General features: G+C 35.5%; 1 protein-coding gene across 1 annotated transcript in view; it reads left to right on the forward strand.

The window, feature by feature from the left end:
* Window positions 1-5,442, forward strand: part of LOC131065282 (uncharacterized) — a 55,591-nt gene extending 50,149 nt beyond the window's left edge. Inside the window, exon 3 of the mRNA XM_057999746.2 lies at window positions 5,201-5,442. Within this exon, the coding sequence (XP_057855729.2) occupies window positions 5,201-5,442 (242 nt within the window). The remainder of the gene's footprint in view (window positions 1-5,200) is intronic.
* Window positions 5,443-20,322: the final 14,880 nt, after the last annotated feature.

A 20,322-nucleotide genomic window follows, 5' to 3' on the forward strand; every position in this document is an offset into this window, starting at 1 on the left:
TGCTTAATTGAACTCATGTAGGCATACAACCCCTAACTTACCTCTAAGATACTCAAACGTAGCCTTAGGAAGAGGTTTAGTAAAGATATCCGCTAGTTGTTCCTTTGTAGATACATGCTCTATTGACATATCTTTACTTTGCACTTTCTCTCTCAAGAAATAATACTTCAGCTCAATATGCTTTGTCCTAGCATGCAACAACAGGTTCTTAGAAATGTTTATTGCTCTAGTATTATCACAGAAAATCCTTACCGGTTCAAATATCTTCAACTTGAAACCTTGTAGAATGTGTTTCATCCAGATTGCTTGGGTACAATTCATATATGCCGCAACATGTTCAACTTTTGCAGTTGATTGTGAGATACAATTTTGTTTCTTGTTGCTACAAGACACTAATCTTCCTCCAAGAAAAAATGTGTCTCCGGTTGTACTCTTCCTATCATCAACATTGCCTTCCTAGTCTACATCTGTATAGACTTTTAAATCAAACTCTTGTGCATATGGATACCATAATCCATAATCAATTGTGATTTTCAGATATCTAAAAATTCTTTTGGTCACTACCATGTGTGTCTCCTTCGGGCTCTTCTGAAATTAGGCAACCAATCCTACTGCATGAGCAATGTCCAGTCTGCTATGGACAACATAATGTAGTTTACCTATCATTGACCTATACTCCTTTTCATCCACTAATCGAGAACCATCCTCCTTAGACAGTTTACAGTCTATAACCATTGGTGTTCCAACTGTATTACAGTCACCCATTCCAAAAGTCTTCAATACTTCTTCAATATATTTGGACTGTGTGATGAAAATACCTTCCTTCATTTGTTGGATTTGCAGACCTATGAATTTTTTTATCTCACCTACCAATGACATCTCAAACTCATTCTTCATTTCATTAGCAAAATCATGACACATGTCATCATTTCCTCCAAAAATGATATCATCAACAAATACCTCACTTACCAGTATCTTATCTCCTTCTAACTTGAGATATATGTTACTGTCTTCACTGGTTCTCTAAAAAACCTATCTTCACCAAGTGAGAGTGTAATATTTCATATCATGTTCTAGGTGCTTTCTTCAATGCATATAATGCCTTAAGTAATTTGCACACCATGTCCTTTTCTACAGTTAAAGCATAACCATCTGGCTATTCAATGTAGACTTCCTCTTCCAATATTCCATTTAGGAATGTTGACTTAACATCCATATGATATAATTTGAATCCTCTGTATGCTACAAATACAAGTAGAGTCCTTACTCCTTCCAATCTTGCAACTGGTGCAAATGTCTCACCATAGTCTTGACCTTATTCTTGTGCATATCCTTTGCATACCAGTCTGGCTTTATTTCTGACCACTACTCTATCTTCATTTACTTTATTACTGAATATCCATTTTGTACCTATTACATTCTTGTTCTTTGGTCTGGGTATCAATGACCAAGTATTGTTCTTCTCTATCTAGTCAAGTTGTTCTTCCATTGCCTTAATCCAATCTTTATTTGCAAATGCTTCTTTTTCAGTTCTAGGCTCAATGGTGGAAATCATACATGAGTTCTCTCTAATCCTTGTTCTTGTTAGTACACTTGCATTCATGTCTCCAATAATCTGATCGAGCCTATGATTGAGTCTAACATACCTTGGAATGACATGATCTTGATTTACGGGTTCTTCTTCTTCTTCTACTGGACCTCCCTGTTCCAGTTGAATTGGGGCTTCTCTGTTCGTTTTCTTCAACCTCTGGCTTCACTAGTTTTGGTTCCAAAAATAGTGTGTAAGGTTCTTCTTCTTCCTTCTCTTTACTAGTTTCTCCTAATTTCTCAGGAAATTCATCAACTCGGACATTAACACTTTCAATGATTTTCTTGGTTCGGTTGTTGTAACACTTGTAAGCTTTTCTCTTGGTGGAGTAACCAAGAAATATGCCTTCATCACTCTTCGCATCAAACTTACCAACATAATCACCTCTCTTGATAAAACATCTTCTACCAATTTTTTTAAAGTAACTAACATTAGGTGATCTACCATACCAATACTCATAGGGATTTTTACCCTTACCTCTTTTAACCAGTATCCAGTTCATTGTGTAAACAGTTGTGTTGATAAGTTATCTCCAAAAAAATTTTGCTACACCTACTTGAATTAGCATAGTCCTAGCAACTTCAACAATTGACTGGTTGTTCCTTTCTACAATACCATTATGTTGTGGTGTCTTAGGTCCAGAAAGTTGCCTCTTAATTCAATTTTCTTCATAGTGTCTAGTGAATTTCTTTGAAGTAAATTCACCACCTTGATCAGTCCTTAAGTACTTTATCTTCTTTCTACTTTCATTTTCAGCTAAGACTCTGAATGCCTTAAACTTGATAAAATCTTTTTTCTTGGCTTTCAAGAATGTGACCCACATCATCCTTGAGAAATAATTAATAAAAATCATGAAATACCAATCACTTTGAATACTCATAGTCCTCATTGGTCCTCAAAGGTCGGTATGAACCAAATCTAGCAAATGTTCTGCTGAGAAAGATTTTCGCTTGAAGGTTGAGGATGTCATCTTCCCTAACTAACATTCCTTGCACAAAGCATTCACCAGTTTGTCCAACTATGGAAAATGTCTTATTGATTTGGACTTACTAACTTTTACAAAGTTATCAAATTTTACATGACAAAATCTCCAATGCCAAAGCCAACTATCTTCTACTTTTGCAATTAAACAATTGTTGACTTTAGAACTTAAATGAAACAAGTTACCTCTAGTCTATTTGCCGGTTGCAATTGGCTTGCCTTTGATTCCATAAATCTTGCAGACTCCATTATTGAATTCCAGTGGGTAACCTTTGTCATTGAGTTGAGCAACACTCAAAAGATTGTGTTTTAGTCCTTCAACCCAGTAGACATCATCTGCACTGCTTTCACCATTCAAAGAGATGGATCCTTTTCCTTTCACCATGTAGGGTGAGTCATTCCCAAATCTCACAACATCTCCATTAAACTCTCTCAAAGTAAGAAACATACTCCGGTCACTGGTCATGTGGTGTGAACAACCACTGTCTATAATCTAGTCATCTGAACTATCCATGCGAGAGACTAATGCCTTATGATTTGATATCTCTTCTTTAATAGCAACAAAGACAATATCCTCATTTGCATCTTTCTCAGATCCCTCATCTGTAATTCATCCATCCACTCCAATGAGACAATCTCTTTTACCTTTTCCTTTATTCTTCTTATAATTCTCACGTTTTTTATCATTATCTCCATTAGGATAGTTAGCAACAATATGTCCAATTCGGTTACATGCAAAACACTTCAAAGGTAATTTACCTCTGTACTTACTAGTACCTCTGGGTAGCCGCTTGGCCAACAATGCATCAAGCTCAATTAGACTATCTTCATCATCTACCTCTCTTTCAGATCTAGACTCATGATTGTAACTCACTTCTCTTTTTTTCCTTATCGGTGGGGTTGAAACTGAGGCTCTAAATGCAAATTCTGATCTCTGAACACTTCCATCAAAACCATTTAATTCAAATGCAGTTAATTTAGCAATGATGGAGTCAAGAGTTACCTTTGTTTTATCAATAGACTCAAGTTCTTGAATGGTTGCAACTTGGATAGCGTAGACCAGTAGAAGGGTTCTCAACACCTTGTTAACCACTATGGTATCCTCTAGTGTACCACCAACACTTTTGATCTCTTTGACTATCTCCTTGATCCTCTGACCATACTATTGAATGTTTTATCCTTCAGCCATCCACATATCATAAAATTTACCTCTCAGACTCACCTATTTGGCAATATTAACATGCTCATCACTGCTATCGATATCTTCTAGTTTATTCCATACTTCATAGGCAGTCTCCAATCCATGAACCTGAACATGGCCTCCAATGCTTGATTGTTCTCATGTTGCTCCTTCTTTTGATCATCTGACAAAATCCCAATAGGAAAGTTATATTTAGTGACAACATGTTCCTAATATTGACTTCCTAAGCTCTTGATATAGATCTTCATCCTATCACACTCCAGATTCTATAGTTTTCCCTATTGAACTTCAGACCTTCTTTCTTCATCATGTTCTCCTAGATCTTTTCCTCAAGCTATTAGGCTTACACATAAGAGGACTTGAAACGCTCTAATACCAATTGATAATATGATAAAATAATAAGGATCTGGTCAACTACCGAGAGGGGGGTGGGGTGAATCAGTAGATAGAAAACAAACTAAACTTTCACCAAACTTAATCCAAAATCAAAACAACTTGCTAAACTAACTCGTTTAGTCACTGCAACAAAAACTACAACTGCACTATCAAACTTTACCGGTTGACCAGAAGATCAATGATACAATGTAACAGATCTAAAACTCTCATACAATTTAACCAAAACATTAAACCACTTTATTAACATCAGTAATAGCTCATTTTAGATCACTTCTAGTGATCTAAACATATCTAAGTGGTTTTACTAGTTAATCATATCAACCATATCAAAACACATCCAAAAAATCATTCACCACTTGACACAATAATTTTTCATGTGGAAACCCAAATGGGAAAAACCACGATGGGGATGAATACCTACAAGTATTTTGAACTATTCTGAAGTTAGCCCTATTAGGAGCCAAGGCTTTTTAGAAGCTTATACAATAATGTCCTGTTAAGAATAGATCTGGTTAGGGACCACCTGGTTAAGGGATTGACTACAATACCCTATTAAAGGCAATACCCTATTAGGAGTAACCTCAGTAGATGATTTCAAATCCAAGATAATGGATCACCTGGCTAGAGGATTTAGACAACACCAAGCCTCTTAAAGCTTACTCAGTTAAGGGATTTAACTATTGTAATGGTTAGAGAACAATAGGTTCTTTGTTGATCTTGAAATAAAACTATCTTGCTTAGTGAGATCCTTTTTTGCTCCTATCTACCTTCACAACATTCTGCAGACACTCCTTCTGGTTCAACAATAATTACACTACCACACTTAACCAAATTGGAAACACAATTACAAACAACTCATCAACATTAAATACAAATACAATAGGTTGGTAACACATCACAAAATCTACAAATGTCATAGAGATTACAAACATATCAGTTCAATCATAACCATTGGATTACATAGCAATCAACTACACATTGTTCTAATGATGAGTCTGACGATGATTCATCTAACATTATTATTCATAAGGAAGGGAGGGTTGATGATGTAGATAAAGAGGACATGGATGTGGAAACTGGTTCAGAGGATGAAAAGGAGAAGGTGGCTAATGATGAAATGGAGATTGAGAAGAAAGAGGTTGTAGGAGAAGAGGAGGAGGTGCAGAGAAAAGTGTATGTTGAAAAGCCTGATTCAAACCCTTCTGTCTCGGATAGCAAGAATTTTTCTCAGAATACCATAGAGGATGTTAACCCTAAGTCTATGAGCTCTGCATAGGGTAGGGAAATAGAGGAATCCATTTTGAACGCTGCCAGAAATATCACTCTAGAATTTTTCAATTTCCAGAAATAGGTAATTGAAAATATATCTACTATTCAGAACAAATAGAGAGATTTGGAATATAAGATTTAGAATTTGATTAAGGATACCAATACTAGGAAAGAGGATGTGGAGGTGGACACTAGTGAGGCAGATGATGAAAATGAAATGCAAGACTGGCCAGAAAAATAAATGATTAAGGGAGACTTGAAGAATCTTGAAGATGTGATCAAAATTGTCAAAGATAAGGCTGAGGTTGATAATGATATTATTATCAACTGAATTACTAAAACCGAGAAAGCCTTGAAGAAATTTATGAATCACAAACTTGAGGTTTTGAAGATCTCATCTCAAAATATGAATGCCCTGGTGTTTCTATTTACTAAGTTGTCATTAGTTTTATGCCCAAAATCATCCTATATACAATAGTCAGTTTATACTACCGAAAAGTCCAGTCGGTAAATACCAAGGTTATCGGTGTCAGTTATAGAATAGAGACAAGTCACCGAGATGATATACACCGAGCTATGAACCGAGACAAATATAGAATGTCTATCGAGTAAAGTTAATATGTCTATCAAGTAGCAAAGAAGGTATACCGAGTTAATGTGAACCGAGTGGAAACGTGTTACCAGATTCAATGAACCTGGACACACATGTGAAACATGTTACAAGATTTGAGAAGATGAAACTGTTATTACATAGGAAATTCCATTTAAAGATTTTGTATAATTTTGAGGAAGAATATCCAATGAAATAATTTCTATGTTTATTCATTCAATAAAACATGTTTGTATGATCGAAGCATGAATATATCACCATCTTAGAGATGTATATAAATAGAATGATTTGAGTATTTGAGATATGACATGACAATCAAGAGAGAAGATATGGAGTGATGATATAGTTAAGTGTGAAGAAAGAAGATTGATAGAGATATTCAGAGGTTACCGAGAAGGTTTCAGAGAACAGTTTAAGGGACAAAGTATACAGAAGTGGTTATCGAGTTTATTTATCAATTATCAAGGAATTCTATGAGCAAGGTAATTTTATATTGAGCACATAGAGTCTGCTATAACATTTCAGATGTGAAGTTGCAGATATTTTGTAAAGATTTTGATTGAATTATTAAGTTGTGTTAGAAACCTTTAACAGGGTAAAAGACTCTAATAAAGTGTATAAATTGTAAAGCCTTTAACTAAGTACAACATTTTGTTAAAGTGTTTGAAAAATCCTTTAGTAAGGTAGATCTAAAGATCTTTATACTCCTAATAGGGTAAGCTATCAGAAATAGCTAAACATGTAGCTCTAATCGAGCAATCTTGATTACTGCAGTAGTGAAGTTGTGGGTGCCATCCCCACCGCAGTTTTTCTCTCTAGCTGAGAGTTTCTGCATGACCAAAAATATTTGTGTTATGGAGTGAAATTTTGATGGATGTTATTTCTATGATTATGTTTCTGTATTATATATTTATGAGATCAGCAATACTTAGTTTGTGTTTATCAGTAAAATTGTTTTTCAAGAAAAGTTTTGAAGTACTAATTCACCCCTCCCCTCTCAGTACATTAGCTTTCCAACTCAGACCTAAAAATTGGTATCAGAGCTTAATTATTGGTAAAGGGACTAACAGCCTAAAGAGAAAGATCCTATCAATGGAAGGTTATAAACAATCACGCAGGATTGTGAATCTTCAAGAAGAATTGGATCATGCTAATCAAGTGATTGCAGATATGTAGAGGCAAATGCAAAGATCACTAAAAGTCAGAAGAAGGTTGTCTGATGATTTACAAGACTCACAAGAGTTGGTGGAACAAATTGAGACATCATCTGAGAATAGCATATCAGAAGAATCTGAAGAAATGATTGCAAAATTGAAAGAAAAGAACAAAGCACTTAATGAATAGCTAAAAGCAATGAGAAGGGAACATGAGTATTTTAGCACACAGATGACTAAAAATCTTGAAGCATTGAGAATAGCTAAAGATAATAAGTGAAATATAGAAGGAGAAAAACAACAGCTAGAAGCAATGGTGTCTGCAAAGAATGACAAAATATCAAGGATGACTGAAGTTCAACATAATCTGTCTGATCAATTGGATTATGCACATCATGAAGCTACTCTAAAGGAAAATGAGAACCAAGCATTGAAACTTGAATTATCAAGATTGACCGATGAACTAGAAGCAGAAAAGAAGTCAAAAGAAACACTGAGGAAAAGCCATGAATCGTCAAGAATGTTGGATGAGCAATTAAATATGAGAACACCCAACAAAACTGAAGGACTCGGTTACAAAGGAAACAACTCTACCAAGAAAGGGATCAACACCACCGAGAAAGGAGAATCATCAAAGCAAGCTAGAAACAAAGAAAACATCAATAACATGAAGGACAAGAATCCTATTTGCAACTACTATGGAAAATGAGGACATACTGCCAACGTTTGCCAGAGCAGAAAAGGTAAGAAACCAAATGTTACTAGGTTTGATGGTTATTCTTACAATTGCAAAAGTATAGTCACACATTTAAGCAATGTAGGAAAAAGTCTGTTAACAATTATCAGAAGGCAAAGTTCAGGTGGTTTTGCAAAAATTGCAATAGATATGGACACAGTACCGAGAAATGTTGGTTTAAGCTGAAATACTATATGTGGACTCCACACGGAGCAAACACTAGAAGCTACCGAACTCACACAAATCTCAATCGACAATATACTTCAGTACCATGGGATTACAATACAAGAATATGGTGTGAATGTTGTGGAAGATACAGACATATAAGTGCAAACTGTATGACAAGGTTTGGAATGACAACTAGAGATCATGGAGAAATCCTCGAATGGCATGTTTTCATTGTCACAAAGTTGGACACGTGCCTAAAGATTGCAAAGACCAACCTAGAGGAGATACTGAGGAGATAAGAAGCAAATTATAGAAATTTTGGAAAAAGAAGGAAAATGTGTCAACTAATGAACGAAGCACCTTACCTACCGAGTTAAGTGCATCTACTTTGAATTAATCAATAAAGGTATGGAGGGACTACATTCTCACAAGGTTAGATCTTAACAGTTCCTATATAATCATGCACTTAATTCCAAAATCTGCATAGCTAAGATGCAATAGCCAGTTTGAAATATTATCTAGTCTTTTGAATTACCAGAGAAGTTGGCAAATTTATTAAACCTATCTAGTTGGTAAAAGATTATAAGAGAGATAGTTGGTATAGTGGAACCAAGTGCATTTAATGCCTATTTTACCTAACCGCACGAAGCGCGATAAGGTCAAAAGGAGGTATTTAAAGTATTTTGCGTGGTCATTCTTCACTTACCAGTTTTCAAAGTGCAGAGAAAAGTGAATCAAAAGGCGATCAAAAATTTCCAAGAGCGAAATGAAGGTATTTAGCATAATATAAACCACATTTTTAGTAGTTAACCGATCAAAGTCAAGTTGTGAATATTTGTGAAGTATTTACTAAGTTGAAAGCATTTTTTGTCTATTTGAAACCCTAAGCTATTTCATAAGTAGAATTTCAAGTTTGAAATAGCTCCCAAGGTACAGAAACCCATTGTAGTAGAGAGCATTGAGAAGCCTACACTGAAATACACCTTACCTCCCAAAGTGGCATCTGGACCTGATGAGAAAACTGCATTCTCTCTTATTTTGGATAGGTTTATGTTGATCGAAGATGTTAGATTTTATACCAAGTGTTGAGTTGATGAGCTAGGTCATACTGAGATTAAGGATATGTATGACAAACTATGCACCGATGGAAACCTAGATAGCAAGTTTGAGCATATCAAAGTTAAGGGATTGACTGAAGCCCTAACCTATCCTGGAGTCTTCAAACCCCAATGGGTCAAATTTGTCTTGAGTCGAGTGCATGATGATTTTATGTGGTTAGAGGATCAACCTTTCAAGATCACCAAGGAGATTATTCACATGATAACCGGATACCCTATATTTGACCATGCCTGCACACAGAAGATGATTTCATAGAAGGAATTGATAACATTAATAGGTGTTGAGTTTGATAGCAGAGGTCTTAAGTTGAACAATGTGACTGAGGCAGAACTCAATTTTTCTATTAGAGTTATTGGTTATTGTTTCTTCCAGTCTACAGGAGAAAACAATGTACCATGTGCAGCTGTAGATTTGGCTTATAAAATTCTAAAAAAGGGTATGAAAATTGATTTATGTGAAGTTTTATTGAAGAATCTTTTTGAAAATATCAATACAATAAGGAAACCGAAGAAGAATAATACTGCAAACAAACTAAAGTTTGGGTCACTCTTAGTGTGTATGTTCTTCTATTTTCAGAAACTCTTTCCTTCAGTCGGTAACATTGTTTGGGAATTACACCGACCTATCACCCATCAAATAAATGATTTCATCAATCAGCTAGGTGATAATTTTAATATGATAATGAACAATTACTTCAACAGATTCCAGGAAAAGATGCATATCAGGTACAGGATTCCACCTCAGCTAGTGGAAAAGTACAAGGATACTATATGTTTTGAACTGGATACCAACTACTATTATTGTTAGGATTCCCACAGATACTGAGAGGGGGGATGAATCAGTATCTAACCGGTTAAATATTTTCTTAACTTAAAACATGTAAAGCATATCAATACTGTATACCAGTAAACAAGAAATAATGCAATAAACAAAGATAACAACAACCACATGAAAAACACACCATAACACAGTAGTTTAACGGGGAAACCCGGTGTGGAAAAAACTCAGTGGGGTTTGTGACCCACAATATTCACTTACTAGCCAATAAGAGAATATTACTTCTACAAGAGGGGCCTGCACATGCAGGAAGGCCAAGTGCCTAGAGCTCACTGCTCAATTACAAAATGGGAAGTCTCACTGAATTAAAAAATGGATTATATAAATCCAATATCTTGTACTGCTTCAAAATAACATCTACTATGCCAGACTCAGTATCGGTTTATAGCTCTGCTTCATACATAAACCCTTAATCTATAATTCGCATAATAGGTCTGCCTTATTTCACCTATATCTTTTCTTTTATCTCTTCCAAAATGTTCTACAATGATCTCTTATATATATGAGTCATTTTACAACTTTCCAAGTTGGCTTACAATGATTTTACAATAATTAACAAAATATATTACAAACAAAATTCCTATCGGCTTCTATGCCGGTATGCTTCCATTTACTGTCGGTGGTCTCTGTGCTGGTGTAGAGTCTTTCTTTGCTGGTGCCAGTAAATTGTCTTGCCGGTGTCATAGGATTGTAAGGTTGCCATAAATGACAAAACCTTTAATCACCTACAATATCTCATTGGAGTGTGCATTTTCCAACAATCTCCCCCTTTGGCATTGATGGCAACACTCATGAGAAAAATTCAAAAATTGTTATCCAAAAAAAGTCTACTGGAATTGTTTTACCAAAAATTTGTGTACCAAAAGAATATGTGCTCCCCTTGAGCTGATGAGTCATTTGTTGGTTATTTTTCTCATTCCACTACTCCCCCTTTGGCATCAATGACAAAGGTTGTCAAAGTATCAATTGAGTGTGGTTTCCTACTTCATCCTTGTAACCAGTTGGTTACAATTTGAAAAAGATCTTCCAAAACTAGATTCAGGCTCTCAATGAAATTTTTGCTATCTTTTATTGCAGCCTTAGTCCTCTGAACTATACCGATGAGGTGTTGCATTTTCTCTGTCGGTGTTTTTTGTCCTTGAATCAAAGCATCAGATATTTCTTTTCTTAAGGAGGTGAGGTAATCCAATTTTGGACTAAGTCTCCATTGTAAATATTTAGCCTTTCCTTTTATTCTTTCCTTCTCTCTTTCCAACTTTAGTAGTTCTTCCTCAAAACCTATTATTTTCTGCTCAAAAATTGATAATGAATCAGATGAATTAATGAAATTATCAGCTAGTTGATTCATTTCCTCCTGTATCTTGTTGATTTTCTTGTCTATATCAACTATTAAAAAGTTAGTTTTACATGTATCCATGTACAAAGTTTTAAATTCCTTTAGTGTACTACACAATTCCGGTAAAAGTGTGTCAAATTGCCTTGTACACTTCTTTATTTCCTCCTCAAAGAATTTGTGTTTTTCTTTCTCTAGTCTCTCCTTGAATGCTTCCTCTTTTATTTGTTCAACTGTCACAGTGTTTTCAGTAATATATTTAGACAAAGTGTCAAGTTGACTCAAGGAATCTTTATTATCTACATTACATTTAGGTGCTATCATTTTCAAAATTGGAATGGTATCATATATTGCCTTGTATGCTTATGAGCTACAATCTGTTATCTTCTTAGTGGAATCCAAAAGAACTTCTATTACATTAGTTGATTTGAATTCTGTATTTGAAGAGCCAACACTCTGTATCCCACTAGTGGGAGCAATTTCCTTGCTTGTGGTGACCTCTGGTAGATCAATTTGTGTTTACATTTCTTTAAGCAAAGGTTTGGTTTTCTCAGTTGTTGCCAGTGGCACTGTCTCTGTATGAACCTGTTGCCGTGATGGAGTTTGTTGCTCTGTGTTGTCATCTGCCGGTTTACCTTTTGTACCATTTGTTACCGGTGGCTCATTAGCCATATCTGGTTTCCTAGTTGTATCCTTATCTACCATAATATTGACCTTTTGTGTGTCAATTTCCATTGTATATAACACCTCAGAATTGGGATTGGTGTCCTCTTGTGGTATGTCCATACTCTCACTAGCCGGTTGTTTGTCAATGGTAACTACCGATGGAGTATCTAGAGGCAGTGGGGATAAGTTATCTTTTATTTTTATGCTAGGTGGTCCACCAACCTTGCCTTTTCCCTTATCCTTATCCTTCTAATATACTTTGATGGGTTTAGGGTTTCTATATTCTTCCTACTTTTCCTTCTCTACAAGGAATATGTCGCATGCATTAGCAGTTTCCTCTGCTACCTCATTCACTCTACCAACCATAAGTGCTACATGTCAGTGTACAGTTGAAAATACTGACTGGTTAGCCTCAGAGATCAGATCATCTATCTCTTTTGGTAATTTGACTGGATAAACAACAAGCAATTTTTCAATTTTCATTTTTTCTATCAAGCTCTACAACAACTTGCCTTCTAGCTTCAAGTCTTTTAAATAGTTCTATCGGTAATTCATCTACAACTTGCATTAGAAATTTCTTGTAAATGTCCAAGTGTAGAATTACACTATTTTCAACTTTCTCCTTGTCATCAACTGATAATGAATCATATAATTTATTGATGTTTTTCAGCTTTCCATCCTCTGTAATTTCATTTAGAAGTTTGTCAATTGGAGCAATGGTTTGTTGAGTCTTCTTCTTGGGTGTTAACTTCTTCTTTGAAGTTACTTTTCTAGCTGAGGGCCTTACTGCCTATTGTTTCTATCTGGTTCTTCTAGGAGAAGGTGTAGATACTGGTGAAGGTTCCCTTTTTCTCACAACTCTTTTAAAATCAGCTAGCATATCATTTTCTGAAGAGGTTGCAACCGGTGAAAGGTGAGTCTCTGGCTGAAGTGTTTCTAAATCATCTTCAGTAATACCAATTTGTTTAAGTACATCTTCTTTGATAGCTTTAGCTTGTCTAGATCCTCTTCTAACTGTTGCTTCGACCTTCTTTACCCTTTGCTATGATTGGATTTGATTTTCAATAGTCTTAGCACTACCAAATACCTCTTCTTTAGGTTCCTTAGGTGCTTCCAGGAGGGCTTTTGCATATGTTTCAATTATGTGGTCATCAGTTTCATAACCCAATTCAGTAACCCAAATGGTTCTTGGGACAACTGCCTCCATCCAAATCTCATCCTTCTTAATAACAAAGCATATTTCATCCTTATAATTATTTACAATTGCTTGTGATAGTCTAACTCTGGTATTCATCTGGGCCTTTAATGCCTGAAAGTACTCATTTATATTCTTTTCTCTGTTTTCACCCATGTTATTTAGTAAATCAGACAATTGTTTCCCTACCGGTATATCAAAACCAAGATTTTTGTTACTGATACCGAGAACTTGTTTTTTTATGTGTAGCATTAAATAGACAAGTAGGTTTCCAAATCTGAATGTCCCCTTTTTGTCTTTCTTTATCTTTCCAAGATTGTTGATAAGTTCATCTTTCAATCATTCACATACATGTATTTTTGCATTATCTTTAATCATATCATAGGCACTCTTTATGCATAGGCTAGAGACTGAATTTAACCTATTTGCATGTGTGGTTTTGTAGCCTAAAATCATGCTAATGAATCTGACATTGATGTCGGCTACATCATTTACTCTTAAGGATCTCTTATTAGATGTTGCACCTGTTAGGTTAATCACTAGGTCATTTGAGACCTTCTTTGTCTTATCAGGCCTATTACCGATGGAAGGTAGCCCTATCACAACCTTTACTCCCTCTTTAGTGATTTTGTGAACTGAGTCCAACCAGAAGAATTCACCATGAACCCTGCTTAGAACTATCCTTATAACATCCTTAGGAAAATATGGAATACTGAGAATTTCAGTGAATCCTAGGGTTTCAACTATTTTGTGTTCAGGTTTCACATTACCAGAATCATCACAAATTATAGTGTTATACATGCTCTTGATTTCCTCATCACCTAATTCTTCTATGTGACAATGAATGTACATTCTAGGGTCTCCTACAAAAACTACTCCTTTGGGGATTTGAGAAAAAGCACCAACATTATCATCCTTCTTAGCAATTTTGGGAAGTAACTGGAATACGGGTCTAGGGCGTTTAATCACTTCGACTACAGTAGGGTTTGCTATGAATTCAGGAACAGATGAAGAAGCCATGATTATAAATACCTTTATCTACCTTAGGAATGATTGCTTGCTGAATTGCTTCACTTCTTAGCTCGAAATGCCTTTTCTCTGGAATTTTCACACTCTTGAAGGTTTGAATGCTTGGTGAAATGAAATTGGAGCCAAAACACTTGATTTATAATGTTAATTTTGCCAGCCACCACATTTAATGCTTTCCGGTTAAGTAATGACTTAACTTATCTTCCGGTATAGAAGTAATTTCAACTTCTCACCATCAATCGAGGGAATAATAGCATGTTTCACATTTGATTGCTAAACCTTCAAGGAAATTTTCTTTAGTTAGATGAAGAGTCTCCTGTCGGTGGAGTATTACTCTCTTTTGCTGGTGAACTGTTACTCTGTCCTGCTGGTGGAGGAGTGTTCCTATCACCATTTTGTTCTTGTCAACCAAAGCACTGTTTTTGCTTTTGCAAAATTTTGCAATATGACTGGTTTTGTTGCATGCTCTGCAAACAACATTATTTTTCATAGGTCTGAAGTTCATTTGATTTGGTCTTGTCCTGCATTGATTAGAGATATGTCCAAACATTCCACAAGCATAGCATCTCTTGTTCTGAAGGTTATTTATTACTACTCTACACATATTTGACTTGTGTCCAAAGTTATTGCATATGAAACATTGACCAGTAAAGGTAGTAACATTATTCATGTTGTTCATCATATTGTTATTGTTCATCATTTCATTATTCATCCTACTTCTAAACTGACTTGCCATATGACCAAACCTATTGCAAGTAAAACATATACCATTGAATTTATGAGCATTAGGCTATCTTACCTGAGGATTCTTGCTCTTCTTTTGATCAGGTTTGAATTTTTTATCATTAGGTTGTCTTACCAGAGGATTCTTGCTCTTCTTCTGATCAAGTTTTTCATTGCCTTGTCTAGATCTGGAGGACTCGCCTTTCTCAAATCCTAGGCCTCGCATATCATTTCCATGTCTCTGACTTTCTAGCATCTCATCAAGCCTTTCTGAACTAGCTTTGAATTGATCTTTGTATTCATTGGCAGTAGCAAGTTCATCCCTCAAGGTAGTAATTTGTCTTTCAAGTTCTTGACCATTATTCCTTGGTTGAGTCAACTCAAGCTTCAACTGATCATTCTCATAGGTAAGCCTGAAGCATTCATCGGCTCTTTCCTTCAGTGATTATGCCAGATTCTCTTCATTCTTCTTCCGGTCCTCAATTTCCTTAGTCAGTCTCATTACAAAGGATTGCATCTCATTCTTCAAAGAAGAATTCTCTCTCTCAAGCTTGTCATCCTCATCAACTTTGTCCTAGTATTCCATGATCTCATCTTCTTTCTCCTTCAACTTGTCCATTAATTCCTTCCTCTTTTCTCTACAAATACTTGCTTGATCCTCTAGCTCACTAATGAATTTATCAGTACTATTCAGGTTCTTCTTCAAGGTATAGACCTCATTTCTAGTTGCATCAAGATCCTCAAGTGCCACATTGAGTTGTCTCTAAAAATCAGAATCCATTGAATCAATCTCCTAGAGCTTTCTCAAGTGGTTAAGCTTCCTTAGAGGAACTAGGCTCTCATACCAATTGTTAGAATTAGGGATCACTAAGGAGGGGAGAGGGGGCGGTGGGGGTGAATCAGTGATCTATTGGAATCCAAATCCACAAAATTATTCTTTATCTACTAGTTAGCAATGCATAACATAAACGAACATCAACATGCAGTAAATAAACCACAGATATACAACACCAAATTTTTTATGTAGAAACCCAAAAAGGGAAAAACCACGGTGGGAATCATGTCAGAAAATGCACACTCCAATGAGATATTGTAGGTGATTGAAGGTTTTGTCATTGATGGCAACCTTACAATCCTATGACACCGGCAAGACAATTTACTGGCACCGGCAAAGACAGACTCTACATCGGCACAGAGACCACCGACAGTAAAAGGAAGCATATCGGCATAGAAGCCGACAATAATTTTGTTAATTATTGTAAAATAATTGTAAGCCAACTTGGAAAGTTGTAAAATGACTCATATATATAAGAGATCATTGTAGAACATTTTGAAAAAGATGGAAGAAAATATATATGTGAAATAAGGCAGACCTATTATGCGAATTATAGGTTAAGGGTTTAAGTATGAAGCAGAGCTATAAACCGATACTGGATCTAGCATAGTAGATGCTATTGTGAAGCAGGACAAGACATTGGATTTATATAATCCATTTTGTAATTGAGCAGTGAGCTCTAGGCACTTGGCCTTCCTGCATGTGCAGGCCCCTCTTGTAGTAGTAATATTCTCTTATTGGCCAGTAAGTGAATATTGTGGGTCACAAATCCCACCGAGGTTTTTCCCACACTGGGTTTCCTCATTAAACTACTGTGTTATGGTGTGTTTTTCATGTGGTTTTTATTATCTTTGTTTATTGCATTATTTCTTGTTTATCAGTATACAAGATTGATATGTTTTACATGTTTTAAGTTAAGAAAATCTTATAACCGGTTAGATACTGATTCACCCCCCCTCTCAGTATCTATGGGAATCCTAACAATTGGTATCAGAGCTTTGTCCTCTATATTTAGAAGCCTAACAACTTGAGGAAGATCTTGACACTGGTAGAGATGGAAAACTTGATGAAGCAATTAGAAGCAGCTCTCTCAGACTATGATGCAGAAAAATTGAAAAATATCAAACTTGAAGATGATCTAAAAGCTGCACAAGATATTATTCAAGAACTTCAAGAAAATTTTACCATTGCAAGGAACAAGAGAAGAGAATTTTGTGAAAAGATGCAAAATGAGAATGATGAAAAGGAAACTCTTAGTGATATGATGAATAAGTTGAAACAGGAAAACATGACAACAAAGAATGAGATGTAGGATATGACTATGAGATTTTGTAAAGAAATTGAAGATAGAAAGAAGAATGAGGAAGACTTGACTAGAAGACTGAATGATGCTACAAATGAAAACACAAGACTTAGTTATGAAAATGATATGTTGAAGATAGATCTAATGCATGCACATAATGACTCAAATGAACTCATGAGACAAAAAAGTATCTTGGAAGGAGAACTGGCTGCTGCAAATCAACATAAAGAAAAATTCAAGAAAAGCTCAGAAGAACCTGGTGAATTGTTGAAGAATCAGAAACCTAACGGTGACACTAATGGTCTTAGCTTTGAAGCTAGTGAAAGCTCTAGTACTGCAAACACACAGGACCAAGGCAAACTAGTAAGATAATCTACTGCTTATAAATTTAAAGGGAAATGCTTTAACTGTAACAAGTATGGTCATAGAGAAAATCAATGTAGATCTAGAAATTATCAGAATACCAATACACCCACCGGTCAATGTTCAAAATGCAACAAAGTTGGTCACAATTCAGAGAATTGCAGAATGAATGTAAGATGTTATGTTTGTGGAAGATTTGGACACTTATCTAATCAATGCAGAACACAAACTGGCATAGGATATGGAAAAGCTATTCAGAAAAATAATGTGACTTGTTATGCCTGTAACAAGATTGGACATATTGCAAAATTTTGTAGAAGCAAGTCCTCACAGGTAAATAACAAAGGTCCTATTTTGAAAGGTAAAGAAAAGGTTGAAGAAGTAAAGCAGTAATTCTCAAAACAATGGATTAGGAAATCAAATCTAAATGGTGATAGGAAGACTCCTCCATCGGAAGAAGAGAGTTCCCTTGAGGTTTTAGCAATCAAATGTGAAACATGCTATTATTCCCTCGGTTGATGGTGAGAAGTTGAAATTACTTCTATACCGGTAGATAAGTTAAGTCATTACTTAACTGGCAAGCATTAAATGTGGTGGTTTGGCAAAATTAACATTATAAATCAAGTGTTTTGGCTCTAATTTCATTTCACCGAGCATTCAAACATTCGAAGAGCACAAAAATTCCAGAGAAAAGGCACTCCGAGTAAAGAAGTGAAGCAATTCAGCAAGCAATCATTCCTAAGGAAGATAAAGGTATTTATAATCATGGCTTCTTCATCTATTCCTGAATTCATAGCAAACTCTACTGTAGTCAAAGTGATTAAATGCCCTAGACCCGTATTCTAGTTAGTTCTCGAGATTGCCAAGAAAGATGATAATGTTGGTTCATTTTCTCAAATCCCCAAAGGAGTAGTTTTTGCTGAAGACACTAGAATGTACATACATTGTCACATAGAAGAATTAGGTGATGAGGAAATCAAGAGCATGTATAAGAATGTAATATGTGATGATTCCAGTAATGTTAAACCTGAACACAAGATAGTGGAAACCCTAGGTTTCACTGAAATTCTCAGTATTCTGGATTTCCCTAAGGATGTTATAAGGATAGTTCTAAGTAGGGTTCATGGTGAATTCTTCTAGTTGGACTCAGTTCACAAAATTACAAAAGAGGTAGTAAAAGCTATGACAGGGTTACCTTCCACTGGTAATAGGCCTGATAAAACAAAGAAGGTCTCAAATGACCTAGTGATTAACCTAACAGGTGCAACATCTGATAAGAGATCTTTAAGAGTAAATGATGTAACCGACATCAATGTCAGATTCATTAGCATGATTTTAGGCTACAAAACCACACGTGCAAATAGGTTAAACTCGGTCTCTAGCCTATGCATAAAGAGTGCTTATGACATGATTAATGATAATGCAAAAATAGATGTGTGTGAATGGTTGAAAGATGAACTTATTGACAATCTTGGAAAGATAAAGAAAGACAAAAAGGGGACATTTAGATTTGGAAACCTACTTGTCTGTTTAATGCTACACATAACAAAACAAGTGCCCAGTATCGGTAATAAAAATCTTGGCTTTGATATACCAATAGGAAAACAATTGTTTGATTTACTAAATAACATGGGTGAAAATAGAGAAAAGAATATAAATGAGTACTTTCAGGCATTGAAGGCCCGGATGAATACCAGAGTCAGACTATCACAAGCAATTGTAAATAAGTATAAGGATGAAATATGCTTTTTTATTAAGAAGGATGAGATTTGGATGGAGGAAATTATCCCAAGAACCATTTGGGTTACTGAAATGGGTTATGAAACTGATGACCACATAATTGAAACATATGCAAAAGCCCTCCTGGAAGCACCCAAGGAACCTAAAGAAGAGGTATTTGGTAGTGCTGAGACTATTGAAAATCAAATCCAATCAAAGAAAAGGGTAAAGAAGGTGGAAGAAACAGTTAGAAGAGGATCTAGACAAGCTAAAGCTATCAAAGAAGATGTACTCAAACAAACTTGTATTACTGAAGATGAGTTAGAAACACTTTAGCCAGAAACTCACCTTTCACCAGTTGCAACCTCTTCGAAAAGTGATATGCCACCTGAATTTAAAAGAGTTGTGAGAAAAAGGGAACCTTCACCGGTATATACACCTTCTCCTAGAAGAACCAGACAGAAACAACAGGTAGTAAGGCCCCCGGCTAGAAAAGTAACTCCAAAGAAGAAGTTAACACCCAAGAAGAAGACTCAACAAACCATTGCTCCAATTGACAAACTTCTAAATGAAATTATAGAGGATGGAAAGCTGAAAAACATCAATCAATTGTATGATTCATTATTAGTTGATGATAAGGAGAAAGTTGAAAATAGTGTAATTCTACACTTGGACATTTACAAGAAATTTCTAATGCAAGTTGTAGATGAATTACTGGTAGAACTGTTTAAAAGACTTGAAGCTAGAAGGCAAGCTGTTGTAGAGCTTGATAAGAAAATAAAAATTGAAAAACTACTTGTTGTTTATCCTTTCAACTCACCAAAAGAGATAGATGATCTGATCTCTGAGGCTAACTGGCCAGTATTTTCAACTGCACACCGACATGTATCACTTATGGTTGGTAGAGTGAATGAGGTAGCAAAGGAAACTACTAATGCATGGGACATATTCCTTGTAGAGAAGGAAAAGTAGGAAGAATATAGAAACCCTAAACCCATCAAAGTATATCAGAAGGATAAGGATAAGGGAAAAGGAAAGGTTGGTGGACAACCTAGCATAAAAATAAAAGATAACTTATCTCCACCGCTTTTGGATAC

This window comes from Cryptomeria japonica, chromosome 1 (genome assembly GCF_030272615.1).
Source record: "Cryptomeria japonica chromosome 1, Sugi_1.0, whole genome shotgun sequence".
In the NCBI taxonomy this organism is placed as follows: Eukaryota; Viridiplantae; Streptophyta; class Pinopsida; order Cupressales; family Cupressaceae; genus Cryptomeria; species Cryptomeria japonica.